The 20,020-nt window shown below is 53.8% G+C and overlaps 1 protein-coding gene across 2 annotated transcripts; it reads left to right on the forward strand.

Moving 5' to 3' along the window:
• Nucleotides 1-155: 155 nt before the first annotated feature.
• Nucleotides 156-17,269, forward strand: LOXL4 (lysyl oxidase like 4). Of its 2 annotated transcripts, none has more exons than XM_028486555.2 (14): nucleotides 156-459; nucleotides 1,042-1,220; nucleotides 2,134-2,339; nucleotides 3,775-3,813; nucleotides 3,986-4,205; nucleotides 5,044-5,227; nucleotides 5,403-5,557; nucleotides 6,274-6,441; nucleotides 7,493-7,655; nucleotides 9,855-10,098; nucleotides 11,205-11,320; nucleotides 12,006-12,142; nucleotides 12,523-12,634; nucleotides 14,685-17,269. In XM_028486555.2, exons 1-14 carry the CDS (start codon nucleotides 189-191, stop codon nucleotides 14,753-14,755), a joined length of 2,265 nt encoding a protein of 754 aa, XP_028342356.1. In that variant the 5' UTR covers nucleotides 156-188; the 3' UTR covers nucleotides 14,756-17,269. The 2 variants fall into 2 exon arrangements, with proteins under 2 accessions (XP_028342356.1, XP_028342355.1); XM_028486554.2 differs by having other exon boundaries at nucleotides 159-459; nucleotides 5,041-5,227.
• Nucleotides 17,270-20,020: the final 2,751 nt, after the last annotated feature.

A 20,020-nucleotide genomic window follows, 5' to 3' on the forward strand; every position in this document is an offset into this window, starting at 1 on the left:
CTCTCTCTCTCTCTCTCTCTCTCTCTCTCTCTCTCTCTCTCTCTCTCTCTCTCTCTCTCGGAGGGACCTGTGCTACCCTTTGTCTCTGCTAGCAGAAGAGACCCGAGGTCAGGGGTAGACGTGGTCATCATTGTCACATTTACTTGTTCCCAGGTGCCTTGACCCCAGCAGCCCTTGAAGTCACCACAATGTGGTCCCTACCAGCTGCCTTCCCCCTGCTCCTGCTGCTGGGCCAGACCTCTCCCAGCAGGCTGCAGTCACTGAGCACCATGAAGCTACGGCTGGTGGGCCCAGGGAGCAGGCTGGAGGAGGGCCGCCTGGAGGTGCTGCACCAGGGCCAGTGGGGCACCGTGTGTGATGACGACTTTGCGCTTCAGGAGGCCACAGTGGCCTGCCGCCAGCTGGGCTTTGAAGCCGCCTTGACCTGGGCCCACAGCGCCAAGTATGGCCCAGGGGAGGGTGAGTGACTGGTGCTGCCCTGCAGGATGACGAGGAGATGGTAGCGAGCTTCTCTCAGGGGCTGGGCTCCCTGAGGCTCCAATAGAACCTATCACGTTCCCACCAGTCCTTTAATACCCAGCTCAAATGACCACCTCGGTGAGGCATTTCCTGAGCGCTCCAGCTGCAAATGACCTGTCCTACCCTCCCATTCTCACTTGCAGTGAGGCCACCACCATCGCCACCATCGCTACCACTCAACTCTTAGTTCCTTGAATATAGCAATCACACACAATAGGCGCTCAGCAAATGCTGTTGAGTGAATGACTAGATGGATGAATGAGGGAACAGGTAGATATAATTAACAGACCTACCTGGCATTTTCCAAAAGCAGATTCTATGGGACCTGAGGCCAAGAGGAGACACTAGGCAGGGATGTAGATACCAAGCTCCCAGGAGAACCAACTCCTCTCTCCACCCCCATTTTCTACTCAGGCTTTGAAAGAGGAAAGTTGATAACTGTGGGGTCCTATCCAGGAGGTAGAGCCCGTGACTCGCCTCTCTGTGCCTGTCCCTGAGCACCACTCGTCCTCTCCCACACAGGACGCATCTGGCTGGACAACGTTCACTGTGTGGGCACAGAGAGCTCCCTGGACCAGTGCAGGTCTAATGGCTGGGGCGTCAGTGACTGCAGCCACTCGGAGGACGTCGGGGTGGTGTGCCACCCGCAGCGCCAGCGTGGCTACCTTTCTGAGAGGGTCTCCAATGCCCTCGGGCACCAGGTGAGGAGGCCGTTCAGGCCCTGGCCTGAGCTGAGGAGGGGGTCAGGGGACAGAGGGCTTCCAGGTGATGAGCCTGGAGGAGGAGGGAGGGGAAGTGGAGCAGAGCGTGGGCTGAGAAGCATCCCTGGGGCCCTGGGGCCTGCTTGTGGCCTTGGAGCAGGTGCATGGGTAGAGGGCCCCAGCTTGAGAAAGGGCGGGCAGGGAATCAGAGGCTGGGCCTGCCAGGAGTCACTGAAGCTGCTCCCCGTGAGGGAGGCAGCAGCGGGTAGGGGTTGCCTCACCCACAAGGCCCGGCCACAGTTGCTGTCTCTTCCTGGCACAGACAGCTCCAAGCTAAAAACAGCCCAAGCCAAACAGCAGGAGCAGGCAGGGCAGGTCTCTTGACTCTACCCTTTGCTGCCAGACAGCCTCAGCCTGAGGACAGCTGGCTGTGGCCCACTGAATGGGGCGGGCCATGACAGGGGGCTTCACACTGGTCTAAGTCATCCAGGGTTAGGGCGGGGGTCTCGTGGGCCAAAGGATCCTGCTGGTGGTCTCAGGCAGCTGGTCTGTGCCCACCCTCTGCCCTCCCCAGGGTGGCGTGAAGAAGGCTCCCTTGTGCCTGGTGGAAGCCTCCCAGACTCCAGGGGCTCCCATCCTGATCCCAGGAGAGTGTGGATATGCTTGGTTCTCTCTGGAGTTGAGGAAAGGACCCTAAACAAACCGAGCTTCTGCCTCCTACTCACTGTGTGGCCTTCAGCAAATGCCTTCCCGTCATCCCCAAGGACGGAGCCACGTGGCCTCCGTTTCCCAGTGCCCTACTGTGTGGGGTGATCTCTAAGTGCTCCGAGCCCCAGCTTTCCCACGTGAAGACCTGCAGCGGGCTCAGCAGGGGCAGGAACCCTGGGGCCCACGGTGACCACGCATCCCACAGGGCCGGCGGCTGGAGGAGGTGCGGCTCAAGCCCATCCTTGCCAGTGCCAAGAGGCAGAGCCTGGTGACCGAGGGAGCTGTGGAGGTGAAGTACGAGGGCCACTGGCGGCAGGTGTGTGACCAGGGCTGGACCAGGAACAACAGCAGGGTGGTGTGCGGGATGCTGGGCTTCCCCAGCGAGGCGCCTGTCGTCAGCCACTACTACAGGTAGGAGGACGGCTGGCTGGAGGGCCGCGCGGAAGGCGGGGTTGTGGAAGTGGCTGAGTGTGTGTGTGCGCGCGCGCGTGCACGTGTCTGTGTGTGACGTGGGACCTTGCAGATTGCAGTGAGATTGGCAGGAGTAGTGTCTGTGGGAGGACATTCAGTGGGTGTTGGGATTGGGAGGGAAACAGGCCAAGTGGAGCAATGTGCCTGGGTTTCCTGGGTTATGGATCCCTCAGTAATTAAGGCAAGAGTGAGGATGAACTTGGAGACCCTGGGAAATTTCTAGAAACAATCAGAAAATAAACATCGTACTTGCCAGTCAGATAAAAAGAATTGACTATAGTACAGAATACTCCCCAAATGAAATGTAAATAAATGTAAAATTGTGTCCCTGATTAAAAAATTAGACCTAACTAGTAAAGTAGAGATACAGTGCTGCCCACAAGTACAGATGGCCTGGGTTCTGGTCTAAGCTTTGCCAACAACGAGCTGTGGGCCTTAGTAGGGCATCTGGGCCTCAATTATCCAATCTGCAGGGAATTGTCTGAACTTTGTCTCAGTGAACTTCCTCAACTGTGATCCAAGCCAGGCTCTGACTGGGCTGCGTCCAAGCCAGGCGTGGGGTGGGGCGGCATTTGGGAGAGGAAACATAAAACTATTCTGTCAGAAACTTGACGGAACTGTCCCAAGATTGCATCAGCCTGTAAGTGATGACGAGTCATAGTTCTACCAGCTCTGTCAGTGAAAACTTCGTATGTTTCTCATCAAGGGATAAACCTCCCACAAAACATCTGAGTCATCTACCCTTGCCCATCCCCAATCACTTTTAGTTGTTCTGTCCCGTGTCTCTGACCTAGATGACCCTGGTTTCCAAGCCCAGCCACGTGGCCCCATCCTTGGGGATGACTGGGATCTGGGTCCCTGACTCCCTGCTGCCTGGTAATTGCACATCTGGGCCTGGCTGGCTCGCCTACCTCCCCTGAGGAGGGCAGCCCTGATTATAGCCTCAGTATCTCTGCCTGGGCAGCTCCCACCAGAAAGGCCTTCAACTTCCACCTGCCCCCAGAGGACTTTCCCCAGGGCCCCTTTTCTCCAGTTGCTCCCTGAAGGCTGCCCTTCATCTGGACTGGGGGAAGGGCGAGCTTGGAGCTGCCTGCCCCAGGGCAGCCCAGCGCAGAAGAGACACCCACTTTGGGCTTAGTCAAGGGAACTTGCTCACCCTGCTTTCCTTCCCTGTGAAATGGAGATCATCGTTATCTGTGGGGTGGCCACTCTCTCAGGACTGTGGTGAAGCTCAGCATTGCAATAAGACTAATGAACAAGTTTACAAACTGAGAGTCTAGTACAGACTCAAGGACAACTATGAGGAGGCAGGGTGACAGCGAGCGGGTAGGACTTCTGTACCCACTCGACTCCCCGCCTGTTTGTTCCCATCCAGGAAAGTCTGGAATTCGAAGATGAAGGATCCCAAGTCTAGGTAAGGAGCAGCACCCTCAGGGGAGGATGCAAAGGGGTGTGGCACGAAGGGCCTGCTTCCCCTCCCTTCTCCTCCCCTCCAGTCCCCTCTCCCCTCCCCAATGCCTTGGCCTCCCTGAGTTCTGAGCACAACCTCAACCCCTCCCCTGCCCTCAGTCTCCCTTGTCTTCCAGACTGAAGAGCCTGACAAAGAAGAATTCCTTCTGGATCCACCGGGTCAACTGCCTGGGAACAGAGCCCCACATGGCCAACTGCCAGGTGCAGGTGGCACCAGCCCAGGGCAAGCTGCGGCCGGCCTGCCCGGGGGGCATGCATGCTGTGGTCAGCTGTGTGGCAGGGCCCCTCTTCCGCCCTCTGAAGGCGAAGCCCGGGAGCAAGGAGTCCTGGGCAGAGGTGGGTCCCATGCAGGCCTGGAGGCACAGGCCCAACTCACAGGACCCTGCCCCACGGGGAGGCACTGACGGGGAGGCAGGGGAGGAGCGGCGAACCCACCCCTATCAAGCGGGCATCAGTTCGGACCGGGAGGAGGAGAGCAACTCACAGAACGTAGAACTTTGGGATTTACTTAAAAGGGACATTTATAACCCTACCATAAATGGAAAGGTGACATCACTGGCCACGAATAGAAGGTAACCATAAAAACTGTAATTACGTTGTAGCTACATCCCGTTGAGGGCCGAAGGTATGGAGCCCGAGCCTGGCCCTTCGTTATAAAAGGCAATGAGCAAGTGCTGGTGAGGCACTGGGGCAGGGCAGCACCACGTGAGATGGTCTCCTCGATGAAATCGGAGTGGGCGGGAGGGCATGAAAACAGAAGTGACTTGCCCACTGTGCGTTTCATTGACACACGTCCCCACGGGTCTCTAAAATCATTTCACAGATCTGCTGCGGAGGTGTTGCTCTGGGTTCAGCCCCAGAGGACAAAGCAGCAGTGAGGCTGGGCAAGAGGAGGGGACTCACCTAGTGAGCGGGTGGCAGGTTGTGAAGCCCAGGGACCCCAACTCCTAAGGCTCTCTTGTTAGGGCTGGAATTTGTTATTACGGTGATTACTGTGGCCGCTCTTTGTCACCGAGGAAGGGGGAGCTCGAGAAAGACAGCTTATTCAGGGCAATAGCTACAGAAGTCAGAACTCCAGGCCTTGGCTCTGCCTGTCCTGAAGGGGCTCTGGCGGGGGTGCGGCCCCTACCCCTGCCTCCTCGGCCCTCCCTGAGGCCGGCTTTTCTCCCAGCAGGAGACGAGCATGCGCCTCCGCTCCGGGGCCCAGGTGGGCGAGGGCCGGGTGGAGGTGCTCATGAACCGCCGGTGGGGCACGGTCTGCGACCACGGGTGGAACCTCATCTCCGCCAGCGTCGTGTGTCGTCAGCTCGGCTTCGGCTCTGCTCGGGAGGCCCTCTTTGGGGCCCAGCTGGGCCAAGGTGAGCGAGGAGGCCTGGGGTGGGGTGGGAGAGCCTGGACGTGCCACCGGTCCACCCTCTGGTGGTCCTCGGGTGCCAGGGCCCAGGCCGGTTCTTCCCTTCTGTGGAGGGGGAGCCGCAGGTGTGGGGCTGCAGAGATGGAGCCTCCCATGGCCTCTCTCCCTCCCTTCTGCAGCGCTGGGGCCCATCCACCTGAGTGAGGTGCGCTGCGGGGGATATGAGCGGACCCTCAGTGACTGCCCCTCCCTGGAAGGCTCCCAGAATGGTTGCCAACATGACAATGATGCTGCCGTGAGATGCAACATCCCTAACTTGGGCTTCCAGGATCAGGTGAGCCTCGAGCTAGCCTGGGACACTGCTCGGAGCCAGTGGGGAGCGGTTCATGAGAGGCAGCTGGTGCTCTGGGCCCCAGAGCCTGCCTGGAGCCAGCCTGGAATGCCCTCTCCTCTGGGAGTCTCCCCTGGCCTGGCCTGCTTCCCCTCAGGGCCAGGTTCTAGCCTTCAGAGATGTCAGAATATCAATGGGACTCTTCAGGTGCATGGGCTCTCCCACCCCCCCCCGCCGAGGTCCCCTGTGAAGCTGAGAGAGACGGCGCCTAGGGCAGAGGGCCACGGGATGTCAGCACCGGGAGGCTGAGTGGGGTGGTCAGAGTTCAAGGGTCACGCTAACAGGGACTGTGGGCGAGCCTCTCGCCTCAGACCTTGGTTCTCTTCTGTAAAATGGGGTCAGCTGTCCCATAGGGTCATTGTGAACGGGACGATAGATATGAAAGCCCTTGGCAATAGGCACATTGTCATCAGTGGTAGGATTTCAGGTAGCAGGAGGGCAAGTGCCAGAGTGGGAGCCCCGGGTGCAGGCACTCAAGTCGGATTTCTCGAGCGGGCAGGGACATTAGGGACTATCTGATAAAACGTCCTCACTTTACAGAGGAGACTAAGCCAGAGAAGGGGAGTGTCATGTCCAGGGCCGCAGGTTTCCAGGCCGGCAGCCCCGAGCTCTCCCATCCTAAGGCGGCCCCGCCCCTCACACACCCCTGACCATTGCAGGTGCGCTTGGCCGGCGGACGCAGCCCCGAGGAGGGGGTGGTGGAGGTGCAGGTGGACGTGAACGGGGTCCAGCGCTGGGGGGCCGTGTGCAGCGACCACTGGGGCCTCAGTGAAGCCATGGTGGCCTGCCGACAGCTTGGCCTGGGCTTTGCCAGCCATGCCATCAAGGTAGGTCCTTGCTGTGCTCCAGAACTTCCTGTGCTAAAGCTGCTGACCCTTCATTCATTCACTCAGCAGTTAATTATGAGTGAAACTATGCGCCGATATAATGCTGGGTGCTGGGATACTGTGGTGAGCAGGACACAGTTCCTGCCTAACGGAGCTGTCAGTCGCCACATACAGTCAAGTGAGGGATGCAGTCATTCATAAAACGTTCACACAACAGGCACATAATGTGTCTGTAGGAAAAATGAGTAGAAGTGAGCCAGACGAGGTGCGGGAGGAATAAAGAGCCCACGCAAAGACCTTGTGGCCAGAGAACGCTTGACTCTTGAGGAATTCAGGGGCCGGAGTGGAGTGCGGCTCTCAAGAGGGAGTGGTGTGAAGTGCGAGGGTGAAGGAGGAGACGGGCCAGACCCTTCAAAGCCCTCAGTGCAGATGTTTAAAAGATTTCTTCCTTGCTGTTCGGCAAACAGTTGGGGTGAAGATTAACATGAATACAGAGAAACACACGATTGCAGTAGCCCAGCTGAGAATGGTGCTGGCTTGGACCGGGGGAAACAAGTGGATAGATTCAAAAGATATCAAGGAAACAAAATCAAGAGGCCTGGGGGCATGGCCACCGTGGAGAAACCTCTTCAACTTCGCCCACGCTGGCCCACTGGGCAATACTGGGCATACTTCACTCGGGAGAACTGGGCTCAGCCCCGAGCACAACCGACCATCTAGGGTTGTATGAAGAACAGCTGGGGAAGTGGGACAGGCCTGAGTGAACAGGAAGGGAACAGGACCATCCTCTTCAAACAGCTGAGGGCTGCAGTCGGGGAGAGTGATAGGAACAGGGCCAGCGGTGGAAGCCATAGCAGTGGATTTTTGCCTCAATACATGGAAGACATTTCTAATACCAGAGGGGTCCAAAGTAGCATCACTAAAGATTTCAGGCCAAGGCTGGGCACAGCCCAGTGTGGGTGGTCTGATGGGGTCCAAGCCTCAGATGGGAGTCAGGTGACTCTAAGAGCACATCTCAGCCCTGACTGGGTGATGCTGGCTGTTTTCTTAGGACACCTGGTACTGGCAGGGGACGCCGGGGGCCGGAGAAGTGGTGATGAGCGGGGTGCACTGCTCAGGCACAGAGCTGGCCTTGCAGCAGTGTCAAAGGCACGGGCCGGTGCACTGCTCCCACGGCACAGGGCGCTTCTCAGCCGGAGTCTCCTGCACAGACAGTGAGTAACGGGAGGGGCCGGTGGGACAGGCCGGCCCGGGCTCCCCTAATTTTGCAAGCCCATACCTCCTGTCCTCAGGGAGGGCCCTGAGTGCTGGTCCCAGCTCCAAGGCCAGCAGGGTTGGGGAGTGGAAGGAGGGCTGGATGCAGAACACCAGCTCCGCCATTTACCACGTGCGTGGCCAAATCACCTGCCGCACGGGGATACAAAACCTGCCCTGCCCATCTCATGGAGTTACTGTGAGAATTGAAACAGAGAATACGTGAAGATGTAAGGATACACAACAGTGTTTTCCAATCTTTGCGTCACGACCAATAGTTTAAAAAAACAGGATAGAAAACAATGATGTGATACATTTAGTAAGGGTAATATTTTTCTCTTGGAATTATTTATGTGTGTCACAACATTAAATATATTTCTTACTACAGTCTGTAGTAAGGAAAGAGTTTGAAAACTGTTGTAGAGGGTATGGAAATGTGAGGACACATGGGGCCTACGGTGAGCTGTGGGATTTACCCAAAAGACTTTAGGTCAAGACCATTTTGAGGCATCGGTCTGCCCCACACCCCCAGATTCTTGGGGTAGAAGCATCTGTTTGACATCTGCCAACCTGGTCTGGGCCAGGATAACCGTATCCAGTCCAAAGGCTACAGGCTGCCACCAACCTGAGTGGCCACTTGACCTTCTTCCCAGCCAGGCTTCAATGCCAAGACATCCTTAACTCTTGTCAGCGAGCTTTAGGGCTTCCTCTCTGTCCAGCGCACACTGGAAGAGTGCCAGCCCTTACGGCACACCCTCCCCTGCAGGGTGATGGGGCTTGCACCCAGGCTCCCAGGCACACTGGGGCCTGCTTCCCCGTCTTTCCCCTCCCAGGAACCCGTACCCCTCTGTTCTACTGCCTGGAGTGGCAGCTCTCCTCCTGAATGCATTTGATGCTTCACAACGGCTGAGCACAAACAGCCGACCTGCCATCTCTGCGGTCGTCCCATTCCTCCTCTGTAATTTTTCTCACTTCTTTCTTGCCTTTACCCTCTCTTCTTCTCTCTGAAAGCACTCTTTTCCCTCAGGAATTCTGGGTCTGTCAGTGGGCATACCCTTAGCTCTCTCCAAAATATGCCTCAGGAATTCCAAGAGCATTTAGTGGTAGTACAGACACCATCCAGCAAACAAGCTCCCACCCTCGACGCCTGTCCCCTGAAATAAACCTGTGTTCCCATCTCACCATTGTCAGCGCAAGGCTCACCCACATGATAGCTCTGCCCCAAATCCAAAGTGTAACCCAGTTTTTGCATGAACAAACATTGAGAATTGGCAAATTTCTCTCCTGACGTTACATGGCAAAAGCTGTGGATCTCCTCATTTCTGTACTGACACGGTGAGGGACAACACGCTGGCCTCTGAGGAGGGTAAGAGCCCCTGTGACAGGAAGGGAACGGGAGAGGCACTGAGCAGCTTATGGAGACACAGGCTCTAGCATGTTGGATTTTTACACACCAGAATGTCCACGATGCGTCAGAGGAGAATGCACAGGATGCCCTGGTATGAACACCCCTGAAAGCAACCAGGGTAGAACGGGAACCTTGGAAGAAGCACAGGCTTAGGAACTGCAGCAGAATGCACCAGAACGGCAGAACCCAGGGGCAGGCTCGGTGCTTAACTCTTGAAGTTCTCCAGCCCTCTGCCCCTCGCGTTGCTGGAACTGAGGCCCAGAGAAAGAGTGAGCTGAGGTAACAAGCTGGGGGTCAGCAGAGCTTACTGAGGGGTTATATGAGCTAGGCTACAGGGCACTTATGCGCTGAGACGCATTCTACAGAAGAAATACTAGCTTACGTCAACCGCATGCTTACCGTGGGCCATCCATGATCTAAGCACGTTACAGGTACTATCACGCTAGTTTTCTTCTTCTCCCCATCATCCAGATGAGGAAAATGAAAGACAAAAGGTTGAGCAAGTCACATAGTTAATGGTGTAACTAAAAATCAAGCCAAGAGAGGAACCCAGACAGTCTGGCCCCAAAGCCAGCAAGCTTAGGCTAAGGTGATAGATCTTTCCTGTTATTAGAACTCACATCTCCTGACTCCTAAACCGCCCTACTCTTCCAGCGCCTCCAAAAGAGCTTAGTCTGGAGGCAAGGCTGTCCCCTAGGCCAGGGAGCCAAACCGGCTGCCTTCCTAGCCTCTGGGTCTCCACCGCGCCCAGGTGCTGCAGACCTCGTGCTGAACGCCCAGCTAGTGCAGGAGACGGCCTACCTGGAGGACCGCCCGCTCAGCCAGCTGTACTGTGCTCATGAAGAGAACTGCCTCTCCCAGTCAGCTGACCGCATGGACTGGCCCTACGGACACCGGCGCCTCTTGCGCTTCTCCTCACAGATCCACAACCTGGGCCGGGCCGACTTTCGTCCCAAGACAGGACGCCACAGCTGGATTTGGCACCAGTGCCACAGGTTAGTGCCTGCTCAGGCCTCGGCTCCAGGGGGACAAAACCAGGGTCCAGGGAGCCAACCGGTCTGGTCTCTTCCGGGCAAGCCTTCCTGGGAGGGGTGTGCGCTCTGGGAAAGAGCCTTCCTTCCTAGACGCCTCACTGGCCTTGCCTCCGGGCGGCAGTGAGGAATCCCAGGAGCATCAACCTGCCCTCTCCATCACTCCCTCGCCTGCTCAGGAGGTACCCACATGTCCGTCTCCACCACAGTGTCCAACAGAGCAGTCCTTGCCAGCAGAGCTGGTCTCTGTTAGAATGATAGTGGACAATTTTTTCTGTTGGCCCCGAGGCCTTGTCTTTAAAAGCCAGGTGAAGTGGGGACTCCTAGAAACCTGGAGACCCGAAATAGCCATCCCATGCAGGATGCTGGCTGTGCAGAAAAAGCTTGCTGGTTTCTGCAGCAGCAAAGCGAGGCCCACAAGGAAGAGCTGCTGGCGCTGGAAGGAGACAATGAGCGTTCTTTCCTATCAGGAGCCTCCAGCCCAGACAGAAGGAGAGATGATGTCTTGTGACAAAGGCAGAATGGAAAAGGGTGTTTTTTTCTTCAGGACACAGCCGTGGGTGGGGAAAGCTGAGAGGAACGGGCAGTGACTTTGGGACTTGGCCTTGCTGAGATAATAAGTACCCTTCCCTGCAGCATGAAGAGCTGTCATTAGAACTGGATTGGAAACAATGGTAGCAGTTTGGGCCCAGGCTGGCAGGGAGCAGAGTCAGCATCCCTCCTCACTCGGCAACTCCACTCCTGGGCTGGTCCCTGGACGTGTCTCTTCTTTCCACCTGCAGGCCTCAGGCCCTGTAGTCAGGCAGTCTCCTGGAGCTTTTACCTCTCCTCACCCGGGTGAGACCCTAGGTGACGAGGGCAGCTGTGTCTTGCTGCCTGGCAGAGGTGCCAGGAAAGTAGGCCGTGGGTCACACTCATCTTGGGTTTGTGGGGGAGAAGGGCACTGCCCTGCTATTGTAACGTTCCTCTCTGGGTAATGATGGGGCCTAGTGCCTCAGTCTTCCCTACCAGCTCCTCTGTGAGGACCCTCTCCTGTTGCTGCCAGGCTGACAGCTCTGCCCCTTCTGCAGGCACTACCACAGCATTGAGGTCTTCACCCACTATGACCTACTCACTCTCAATGGCTCCAAGGTTGCTGAGGGGCACAAGGCCAGCTTCTGTCTAGAGGACACAAATTGCCCTACAGGTATGTGGTTTCCTGTCAGCATATCCTCCTCTGTTATATTCCTCGGCCCCTTTGGGCTCAGGATCCCCTCTGCCCTGCTTAACAGCCTCAGGCAGCTGGAGACTCCGGCCTGGCAACAGTCAGCACTCAAGGCGATTCAAAAAGATAAATTTCTTACCCTCTCTACTTCCTCTGCAATCCCAACATACCGTGTACCACTTTTGGAACGCTTAACGCTTTCTCTTTTGGATAATAGTTGCAGACCTGTTTCACTTCTGCTAAGTCCTCTGGGACTTAGCATGGATTGTCTGATTCCTATTCTCACACCCACAGTTCCTAGCCCTTAGAAATGGCGTGGTAAAACACTGGCTCTTCTCAGGGTTGTGTGGGCAAATGAATTAGCATAGTAGGGCTGGAATCTTCTAATCACATTTTCTAGGCCAACAGGAATTTCCACTAGTGCATCCAAAGGAATAATCCCTGTCCCAGATGGGCTTTGCTATGGTGCTGGATTCATGCTTAGTAGGAATTCTGGCTCCGACAGGCAAGATATTTATTTAGCTGAAGCTCAGGCCCCTAGTCTGATTGCATTTAATTGGCAAGGCTGTTGTGAGGATTAAATGGTAAAGGATGTGAAAGACCTAGCAGGTGCTTGGTGCCAAGCACCTATTCAGGGCCTCAATAATGTCAGCACCCTACATTACAGGAATGCAGAGGCGCTACGCATGTGCCAACTTTGGGGAACAGGGCGTGACCGTTGGCTGCTGGGACACCTACCGACATGACATTGATTGCCAGTGGGTGGATATCACAGACGTGGGCCCTGGGGATTATATCTTCCAGGTAAGTGGGCTTAGGGATCCCCCACGGGAGCTCCATTTCTTCCAGATGTTTCAAAAGCTCCCTGAGGTCAAACGAAGAAAGAGAGCTTCATAAATAGGATCTCTGACAGGTCTGGCGCTTGAAGGAGCTACACCATAGGGGAAGGGGTCAGAATCCAGGACCTAGGTTTGAGTCCTGATTCAGTGAACAAGGGGCACGTCACAACTCAGTCCCCATCTATAAAATAAGGACCTTAATGCCTACTTCCTGGGGTGACTGTAAGGGTTAATGAAGAACAGGAACAGGGTTTGCAAGACTACGTGAAACGTAAAGGATAGCACAGCCACTGTCAACTCAGAAGCCAAGTCACCTGTTTTCAGCTGGCCCATCTCTCACTCCAGGTGGTCGTGAACCCCAAGCTCGAGGTGGCAGAGTCCGATTTCTCGAACAACGTGATGCGGTGCCGCTGCAAATATGACGGGCAACGGGTCTGGCTGCACGACTGCCACACAGGTGACTGCGGGCCACTGTGAGACCAGCCCCGTGCGAGCTCGGGGAGCTGGAAGACCCTGTGTCCCTGTGTGTGACTTCAGTGTGTGTGTACAAGGCTGGGGAGGGGACAGAGATGAATTGCCTTTGACAACTTCATAGTTCATAGATTTCTGGGACAAGCTGCATCAGCCCCACCCAATAACTATTTCTACATCCCTCTTTGTCCTTAAGGTTGTTTGGATTGTAATCTCAGTCTCCCATCTGTCCTGGAATCTCTCCTGTTACTTCAGGCCATGTCAGGATTTCCCCTTTCCAGTCTGTTATTTTTCCCCTTCCTTTCACAGGGTCTTTCCTAGTTGCCTCCAGCCCAGGCTGACTGCCTCACAGGCAAACGTAGAAGTCCCCCAGATCCGTGTTGCTACGGCCAGCCCTGATCACTGCTTCCAGGACGCGGACCATGGAGAACAGGGCTCAGGACACTTGCAGGATTGGTAGTTTCAGGCAAAGAAGCAACAATCCAGTGGGGAGCAGAGTAGGAGGTGGCTGCCTCACTTGCCTGTACAGAAGGGTAGCAGTTCCTCTATCTTAGAGTTTAAAGTGCTTGTATTTGCTGTGGGGTGTGTGCAGTCACACCCACGCTTTGCACACAGAGGGTGGAGCAGGCGTGTTCATTTAGTCAACCAACATTTATTAAGACCTACCTCTGTGTTGAGCACTGCCAGGCACTAGGAGCATAAATAGGAGTAAAAGGCAGAGCTAAGTGTCAGGTAGGGTAAGCAGACATGCAAATGGGTAACCCCAATCCTACTGGGTACCCCAGACCGCTGTGAACTACTGCTGAGCAAGTAGAGTGCTCCCTGAGCAACCACGTGGAGGCCAGCCGAGGTTTCCCAGAGGAAGGGGCATCTGAGCTGGTTGCAAAGGAGAGGCACAGGTCAGAGGGGGGACGAGGAGAAGGAGCACAGGATTTGGCTTCAGAGGGCTTCATTGGGCACCAGATCCAGTTCCACCACCTTCTGGCTTTAAGACAGTGAGGAAATCTCCTCCTCAGAAGCCTTCTCTTTCGTAAAATAGGGCTATGCAGTCACACCCACTAGAGCTCTTTGCAGGGAGGGTTACGGTGGCTCCTGCGAGAGAATGGACTTGATCCCGTGGGCTTCTGGGAACCACCAACAAATTTCAGCCAAGGAGGCAGGAAGATCAGATTTATGTTTTCAGAAGATGACTCTGGCAACAGATGGAAGACAGTGAGAAGAGGAACAAGGATTTGAAAATCGTGAGACTTGAGTAGATTCTGCTGCCATTAAGTGAGACAGGAGCGCGTGAGAGATGAGGGGCTGGAACCTAAGGCTGCCGGCGTGGAGGCACAGCCTCCGTGATGCTGCTGGCAGGCTGCAAGGGGTCCAGGGCAGCAAGGAAGGAAAGAGCACTACGCAGCTCTGACCCCTCCAGGGTCCTTGCAGGAAACACAGGGCACACTCAGGTGAGAGTAGGAGGTTATTTAACGAGAGGACTATACTGAGGTGTGAGTAGGACTAAGGAGATGAGGAGCGTTGAGACATCCAGGGATTAGCAAGAGTGGAACGTTGTCATCACTTTGGGCTTGAAGGGGCAAAGTGTGTCCTGGAGCCAGGCGAGCGCTAGCGCTGAGGAGGAGGGAGCAGTGGGCCGGAGACCATCGGTGCACGAACGGGAAGAAATGCCCCGGCCTCTCTCTTTGCATCCTCTAATCTCGTGCTGTTTCTTCTTCCCAGTGACCTACATCAGTCGGCAGTCTCTAGGGGTCAGGTCTCCAGGGCGTGAGAGAACAAGAAGGGTAGAGAATGAACCTGGGGAGGGGGCAAGGGAGAGTGACCAGCACAACCCTTTCCACTCAACAGCCGATCTTCCCGATGTCCCTGCAGCTACGCATCTGTTGGCATCTCTTTCCATAAAACGGATTGTCTGTGCCCACAACTAACCTGATGGAAAGGCTGAGCTGGGCAGGATGTCTTGGTGTTTGTGAAGTTGTCAGGGAGGGGATGGGACTCCGGTCAGGTCGACTACTTACCTGCTCTCCTCTGGCCCACAGGGGACTCGCACCGAGCTGACACAGAGCGCTCCCTGGAGCAGGAGCGGCGTCTCAGGAACAACCTCATCTGAAGGTGCCCCTGCGCGCCCCCAGCTGCTGCCCACACACCAGATACCTCAGCTTATCGGGGCCATGCCCTTCACAGAGCCCTAACTCAGAGGGTAAGGGGCCAGTGCCCAGGGGCACCAAGAACCTGCTCAGGAAGCCTTTTGATGGCAAGATCACCAAACCAGGACGGCACTGCTCCCTCAGGATGGCTCTGGGTCTGTCCCCTGAGGGCCTTTGGTCTCTGGACTGTGGCCTTCAGGCTTTGTTCAGCTGAGCTCCTCTTCCTTAGGAGACCCAGTCTTTCCCGGATCTTGCCCCAGAGTTCCTGGTTCAGGAGCTGTCAGTTCCTTAGGAATGGACTGTGGCCCAGTCCCCCATCTAAATGGTGCTTTGCAAATGTCTTGGAGGAGGACCAAAGTACACAGGAGGAGAGGTCAGCTCTCTGCTAGGAGCTCTGTGCAACACAACTTGTATCAAAGTCACAAATGGCAAAGAAGCTGGTGAATTCAGTCCCTTGCTTGATATGTCCCCATTCAGAATTCAGCTACCATACTCTCTGTCTGTTCTTTAGTGCCCTTACCTTTATCCTACTGCACATATGGGTGTTTCTAATATCCCTGGAAGCTTAGGCCTCAAGCATCCCCTTATCTCCTGACGGGCCCAAACCACCAGTTACTGAGTGCTTGAGACGGGGCAAGATCCACAGGAGTGGCCAGATATGGCCTTCCCGCAGAGCAGCAAGAGGAGGCGGAACAGAAAGAGTCCCGGGGTGCTGCGGACCCCAGCTGCTGCCAGGCCCTCTGCCAAGGGAAGAACACTTGCCCTAATCCCAGCAGGCAAGGTCACCGTGCGCCTCAGGACTGGCCTAAAGGTCAGGTCCCCCAGGCTTCTGGAGTGAATTTTGCATTGAATAAAGTTTTGCAGTGGAAAGAACATGGGTCAAACAGGCCGCTCATCTCTGCAGGAAAAAGAAGACAGGTCTGGTAGAGTGGAGGACAGGAGACTACGGAGAGGTCAGAAGGGGGAACATTTAATTTAGTTAAGGACTAAAGCTAGGAAAGGCCACCATCCCTGCTTGACGTGGCTGTGATAGGCCCTTGCTCAAGTGATATAAAATCCCATGGTCTTCCTGGACATGATTCTTTATCCTGTCTCCACTAAGACACACTTGAGAGATGATCCTTACAGGTCTGATGCCCTAATGCCAATAAAGGTTGCTCACTGTGGACTGCTATAGACAAGACTGGCTGTGATTCTTGGCAGTTCCCAGCAGCCTAACTCTACCCCTTTTCACTCCTGGTGACCTGGTTACTAAGATGTGTGGAGCCCACACACTACTCACAACAGCCCCACTGCACTTCTCCGACATCAGCCTACAGTCTGCTTCGCAATTCCCTCCCTAGGCTCCGTGGTGAAACGTGGGTTGGAAAGGTTAAGGGATGAAAAGTAAGAGGAAAGAAGGAAAAGTCCAAAGATGGTACGCTTTTACAACCAAGGCTGCAAGGCCAGAGTGAATGGCGGTAGATGCGGCAAAATTACAATCGTCTTCCCGTCCTCACACATGAGAGCTGCCCTTCCTTAGCCAGTACAAAGGGACCCGCTCTGGGGTATCCTCTGTGAATACAAAGAGGTGCGCTTTTCCTTCTTCTCCTCTACCATTCCTCTTCTCAACTGCCTCACCTCCTTCATTAGTGCAGAGGGAGCACTATACTTTGGCATATGGCAGTTTAGGTAAACAAGGGAAGGACTGATTTCCTGTTGGATCCAGCAGACATCTCCCAAACAGTAACAACATTATACTCACTCGCATATGCACCCAATGGTCTGTGAAAGAACGTGTAGCTGGCGGGGGAGCGTGTGGTGACTGATGACTAGATTCAGGCAGGGAGGTTACCCACAGCTTCTGGCTGGATCCAAGTTTCCAAGAAGGCCAGAAAAAGCAGGCCAGGCAGCCAGCCACCGGCTCTGGCCTCAGTCTTGCTGCCCACATCACACATTTGATAGGTGCAGCCAGTTCTAATTCTCGGAAAAAGCTATACAAGGGTTGTGCTGTTACACCTCAAACTTGAAAGGGAAGGATATGGGAAGATGCGGCTGGCATGACTTGTAACTAGATGAGGAATGTTAGCAGAATACCAACCACCAAATTCCAGACAGAACCAAAAATGTCTGATGATCTTTGCCTCGGCGTTCTTGTCTCAGAGAAACTGAAGTACTAGGAACCTCAGCTTACCATTCAGATGCCTAATTTATTCCTGTTCCACAAAGACTTCCACTCCATGAGGAGTATACTGGAACTCAAGGGGAATGTATCTATCTACTATAAATTCCAGGTGATACTGGGATTCAGAAGTTCAACATACAGGAAGCAACATATAACACACAGCAGAGTGCGTTAGCTGTCTTCTCAAATATCTACCAAAGGAGCCAGTGGCAGCTACAGGGTGCTCTCCAGTTAGCTCAGTGTACAAAGGCATGGTGTAGATATGACCAAGGATCTGGTTCCTGTCTGGACAAGATCAAGTAGTCCGTGCTGGGTCAGGGCACAGCTACGGGAAAACTGGATCCAAGTTTCCAAGAAGGCCAGAAAAAGCAGGCCAGGCAGCCAGCCACCGGCTCTGGCCTCAGTCTTGCTGCCCACATCACACATTTGATAGGTGCAGCCAGTTCTAATTCTCGGAAAAAGCTATACAAGGGTTGTGCTGTTACACCTCAAACTTGAAAGGGAAGGATATGGGAAGATGCGGCTGGCATGACTTGTAACTAGATGAGGAATGTTAGCAGAATACCAACCACCAAATTCCAGACAGAACCAAAAATGTCTGATGATCTTTGCCTCGGCGTTCTTGTCTCAGAGAAACTGAAGTACTAGGAACCTCAGCTTACCATTCAGATGCCTAATTTATTCCTGTTCCACAAAGACTTCCACTCCATGAGGAGTATACTGGAACTCAAGGGGAATGTATCTATCTACTATAAATTCCAGGTGATACTGGGATTCAGAAGTTCAACATACAGGAAGCAACATATAACACACAGCAGAGTGCGTTAGCTGTCTTCTCAAATATCTACCAAAGGAGCCAGTGGCAGCTACAGGGTGCTCTCCAGTTAGCTCAGTGTACAAAGGCATGGTGTAGATATGACCAAGGATCTGGTTCCTGTCTGGACAAGATCAAGTAGTCCGTGCTGGGTCAGGGCACAGCTACGGGAAAAATAAAACTAAAAAGCACATTCTCTACTGAGGGCCGAAGCAGGAACACCCATAGCTTTCAGTTTTGGCTAAAAAAATCCTTTCTCTGGATCTACTTATAAGGATAACTCTGAAAGTTAGAGGTGGCTGACTGTTATCCGAAAAAAAGTGTAAGTTACTAGCCACCAAGTACACAGCATTAGAATGAGGACAAAAGTAACTTCTTGAAATTATGAGTACTACAAGAAAACTGGGTAATAAGCACGGGACTATGTGTTACCATTAACAATGCCCTTAGAAGCCAAAATGCTGCCAGAAAGGGGAAGCACCCTCAAAGGCAAGTGATAGGAACAATCACTTTTTTTTTTTACCGCCCAAGGCCATTCTCAGCCTTGAAGAATCAAAACAGAGCAAAGGTCTACCTCAGAGGTATACTGTTCAGTAAGAAACCTGGCTAGTTTCCTGCATTTCCTTTCAAATGCAGCCATACTGTTCAAACAGACTTCCCTCTGTTCTACGATGACAGCACAAGCTGTACAGCCAGAGCCAAAGAGAGGGGCCCTGCCCTAAGTAGTACTGGGGCAGAGGGTCAAGAGGACTTAATGACCCCTCCACACTTGGAATGGAGGTATTGAACATGAACAAGGGACAGTTTCAAAACAGACAAAGGATGAGAAAAACAATGCTGAGGAACTGTAAGAGGGCTCTAAGACCGGAACAGCGGCAGGGATCAAGACCCAAGGCCAGTGTCATTTGAGGAACGTTTGGACGGAGCCCCACTACACCATCTTCTAGGCACTGCTAATAATCCATCATTGTCACGGGCACTAAATCATACAAAAATGAGGCTGCTGCCCTCATTGAAAGCACAATGAGACACCATTTCTTGCTCTCTCAGCATCTGGAGGTCTACCACTACGATTTCTTCAAAAACACTGAGAATGCAGATATGAGAAGGATAAAGCCTGAGCTGACTGCTCTGACTTGTCCATGTCTTTTAGGAAATCTCCTACTGCCCAGAGGTGTGTGTTTGACTCTGGCTGCTCTTCACTATAATGGACAATCTGGTGTGGCTTGCCAGATGCCTCTGGCAAAGGCAAAGAAGATCATACCAAGAACACGCTGTGTGCCAGATGCCTTCTGCAGGATGTCAGATTGGACAAAAATGGCAAAAGGCAAGAGGGTGGGGTGGGGATGTGCAAAGAGGACAAGAAGGGGAGAGGAGCCACCACATACCAATCCCAGGAGAGTATTTTTGTAGTATACCCTGGGGCACAGAGATGATCAGCAGTCTACTCAGCGGGATTCAATAAAACCAACAGATCCACCAAACCCATGCACAGCATTACAGGGGTGAAGATAAGGGGAGAACTGCTCTCCAATTTCTTTAGGGGAATGACAAAACTGACCAACAGCAGAGTGATGTATGTCATAAAATGGGCTTTAATGTCTTTCTCTTACAACATGATAGTACTGCTTAAAATGGAACTGGCACACAGCTCCCAAGACCAGCTTCCTATAAGGAATGAAGCGGGCACGCCCCAGGCTGCCATGTGGCTGGAGCAGCCCCAGGCACTCAGCTTAGTACAAGCTCTGGAGTCCAAATACCTACACCTGCTGCAGTTCACCAACTTTGGGGTTCTGGAACCGGCAGTGCAGATTCTGTGAATACCAAGTACACCAGACACCATTCCATCTCCTTGTACTAACAGCTCCCTCCCCTCTGACCGCCGACCTCACCGGCCCCCTGCAATACTGCTGTTCTCAGCTTTGTGAGGTACTAAGGAACACCCTGCCTTTGCGGTGCCTTAATCTCCCATCATCACAGGTTTGAATCCTCTGTTTTGCATTTGCTTAAAACATCTTGGAAGTGTGACTTGCCCTGTCCAGAGGACTCTTGGAAGTCACATCTTCCAAGTTTCTTCCTAGCTGATGGCTTCCTTCCACGTCCAACACAGTTAAGGCAGTTCCAAAGAACTGCATTTAGGAGTGAAGACAAACAGGAGTCTATCTTCCTCCTATACCTAGTCAGCCCTTGTCTTGATTGCTTATCTCTTTCTTTCATTAACATGCACATCTGCATGTACACAGAGCTCTG

Source organism: Physeter macrocephalus, unplaced genomic scaffold (assembly GCF_002837175.3).
Source record: "Physeter macrocephalus isolate SW-GA unplaced genomic scaffold, ASM283717v5 random_1766, whole genome shotgun sequence".
Taxonomy (NCBI): Eukaryota; Metazoa; Chordata; class Mammalia; order Artiodactyla; family Physeteridae; genus Physeter; species Physeter macrocephalus.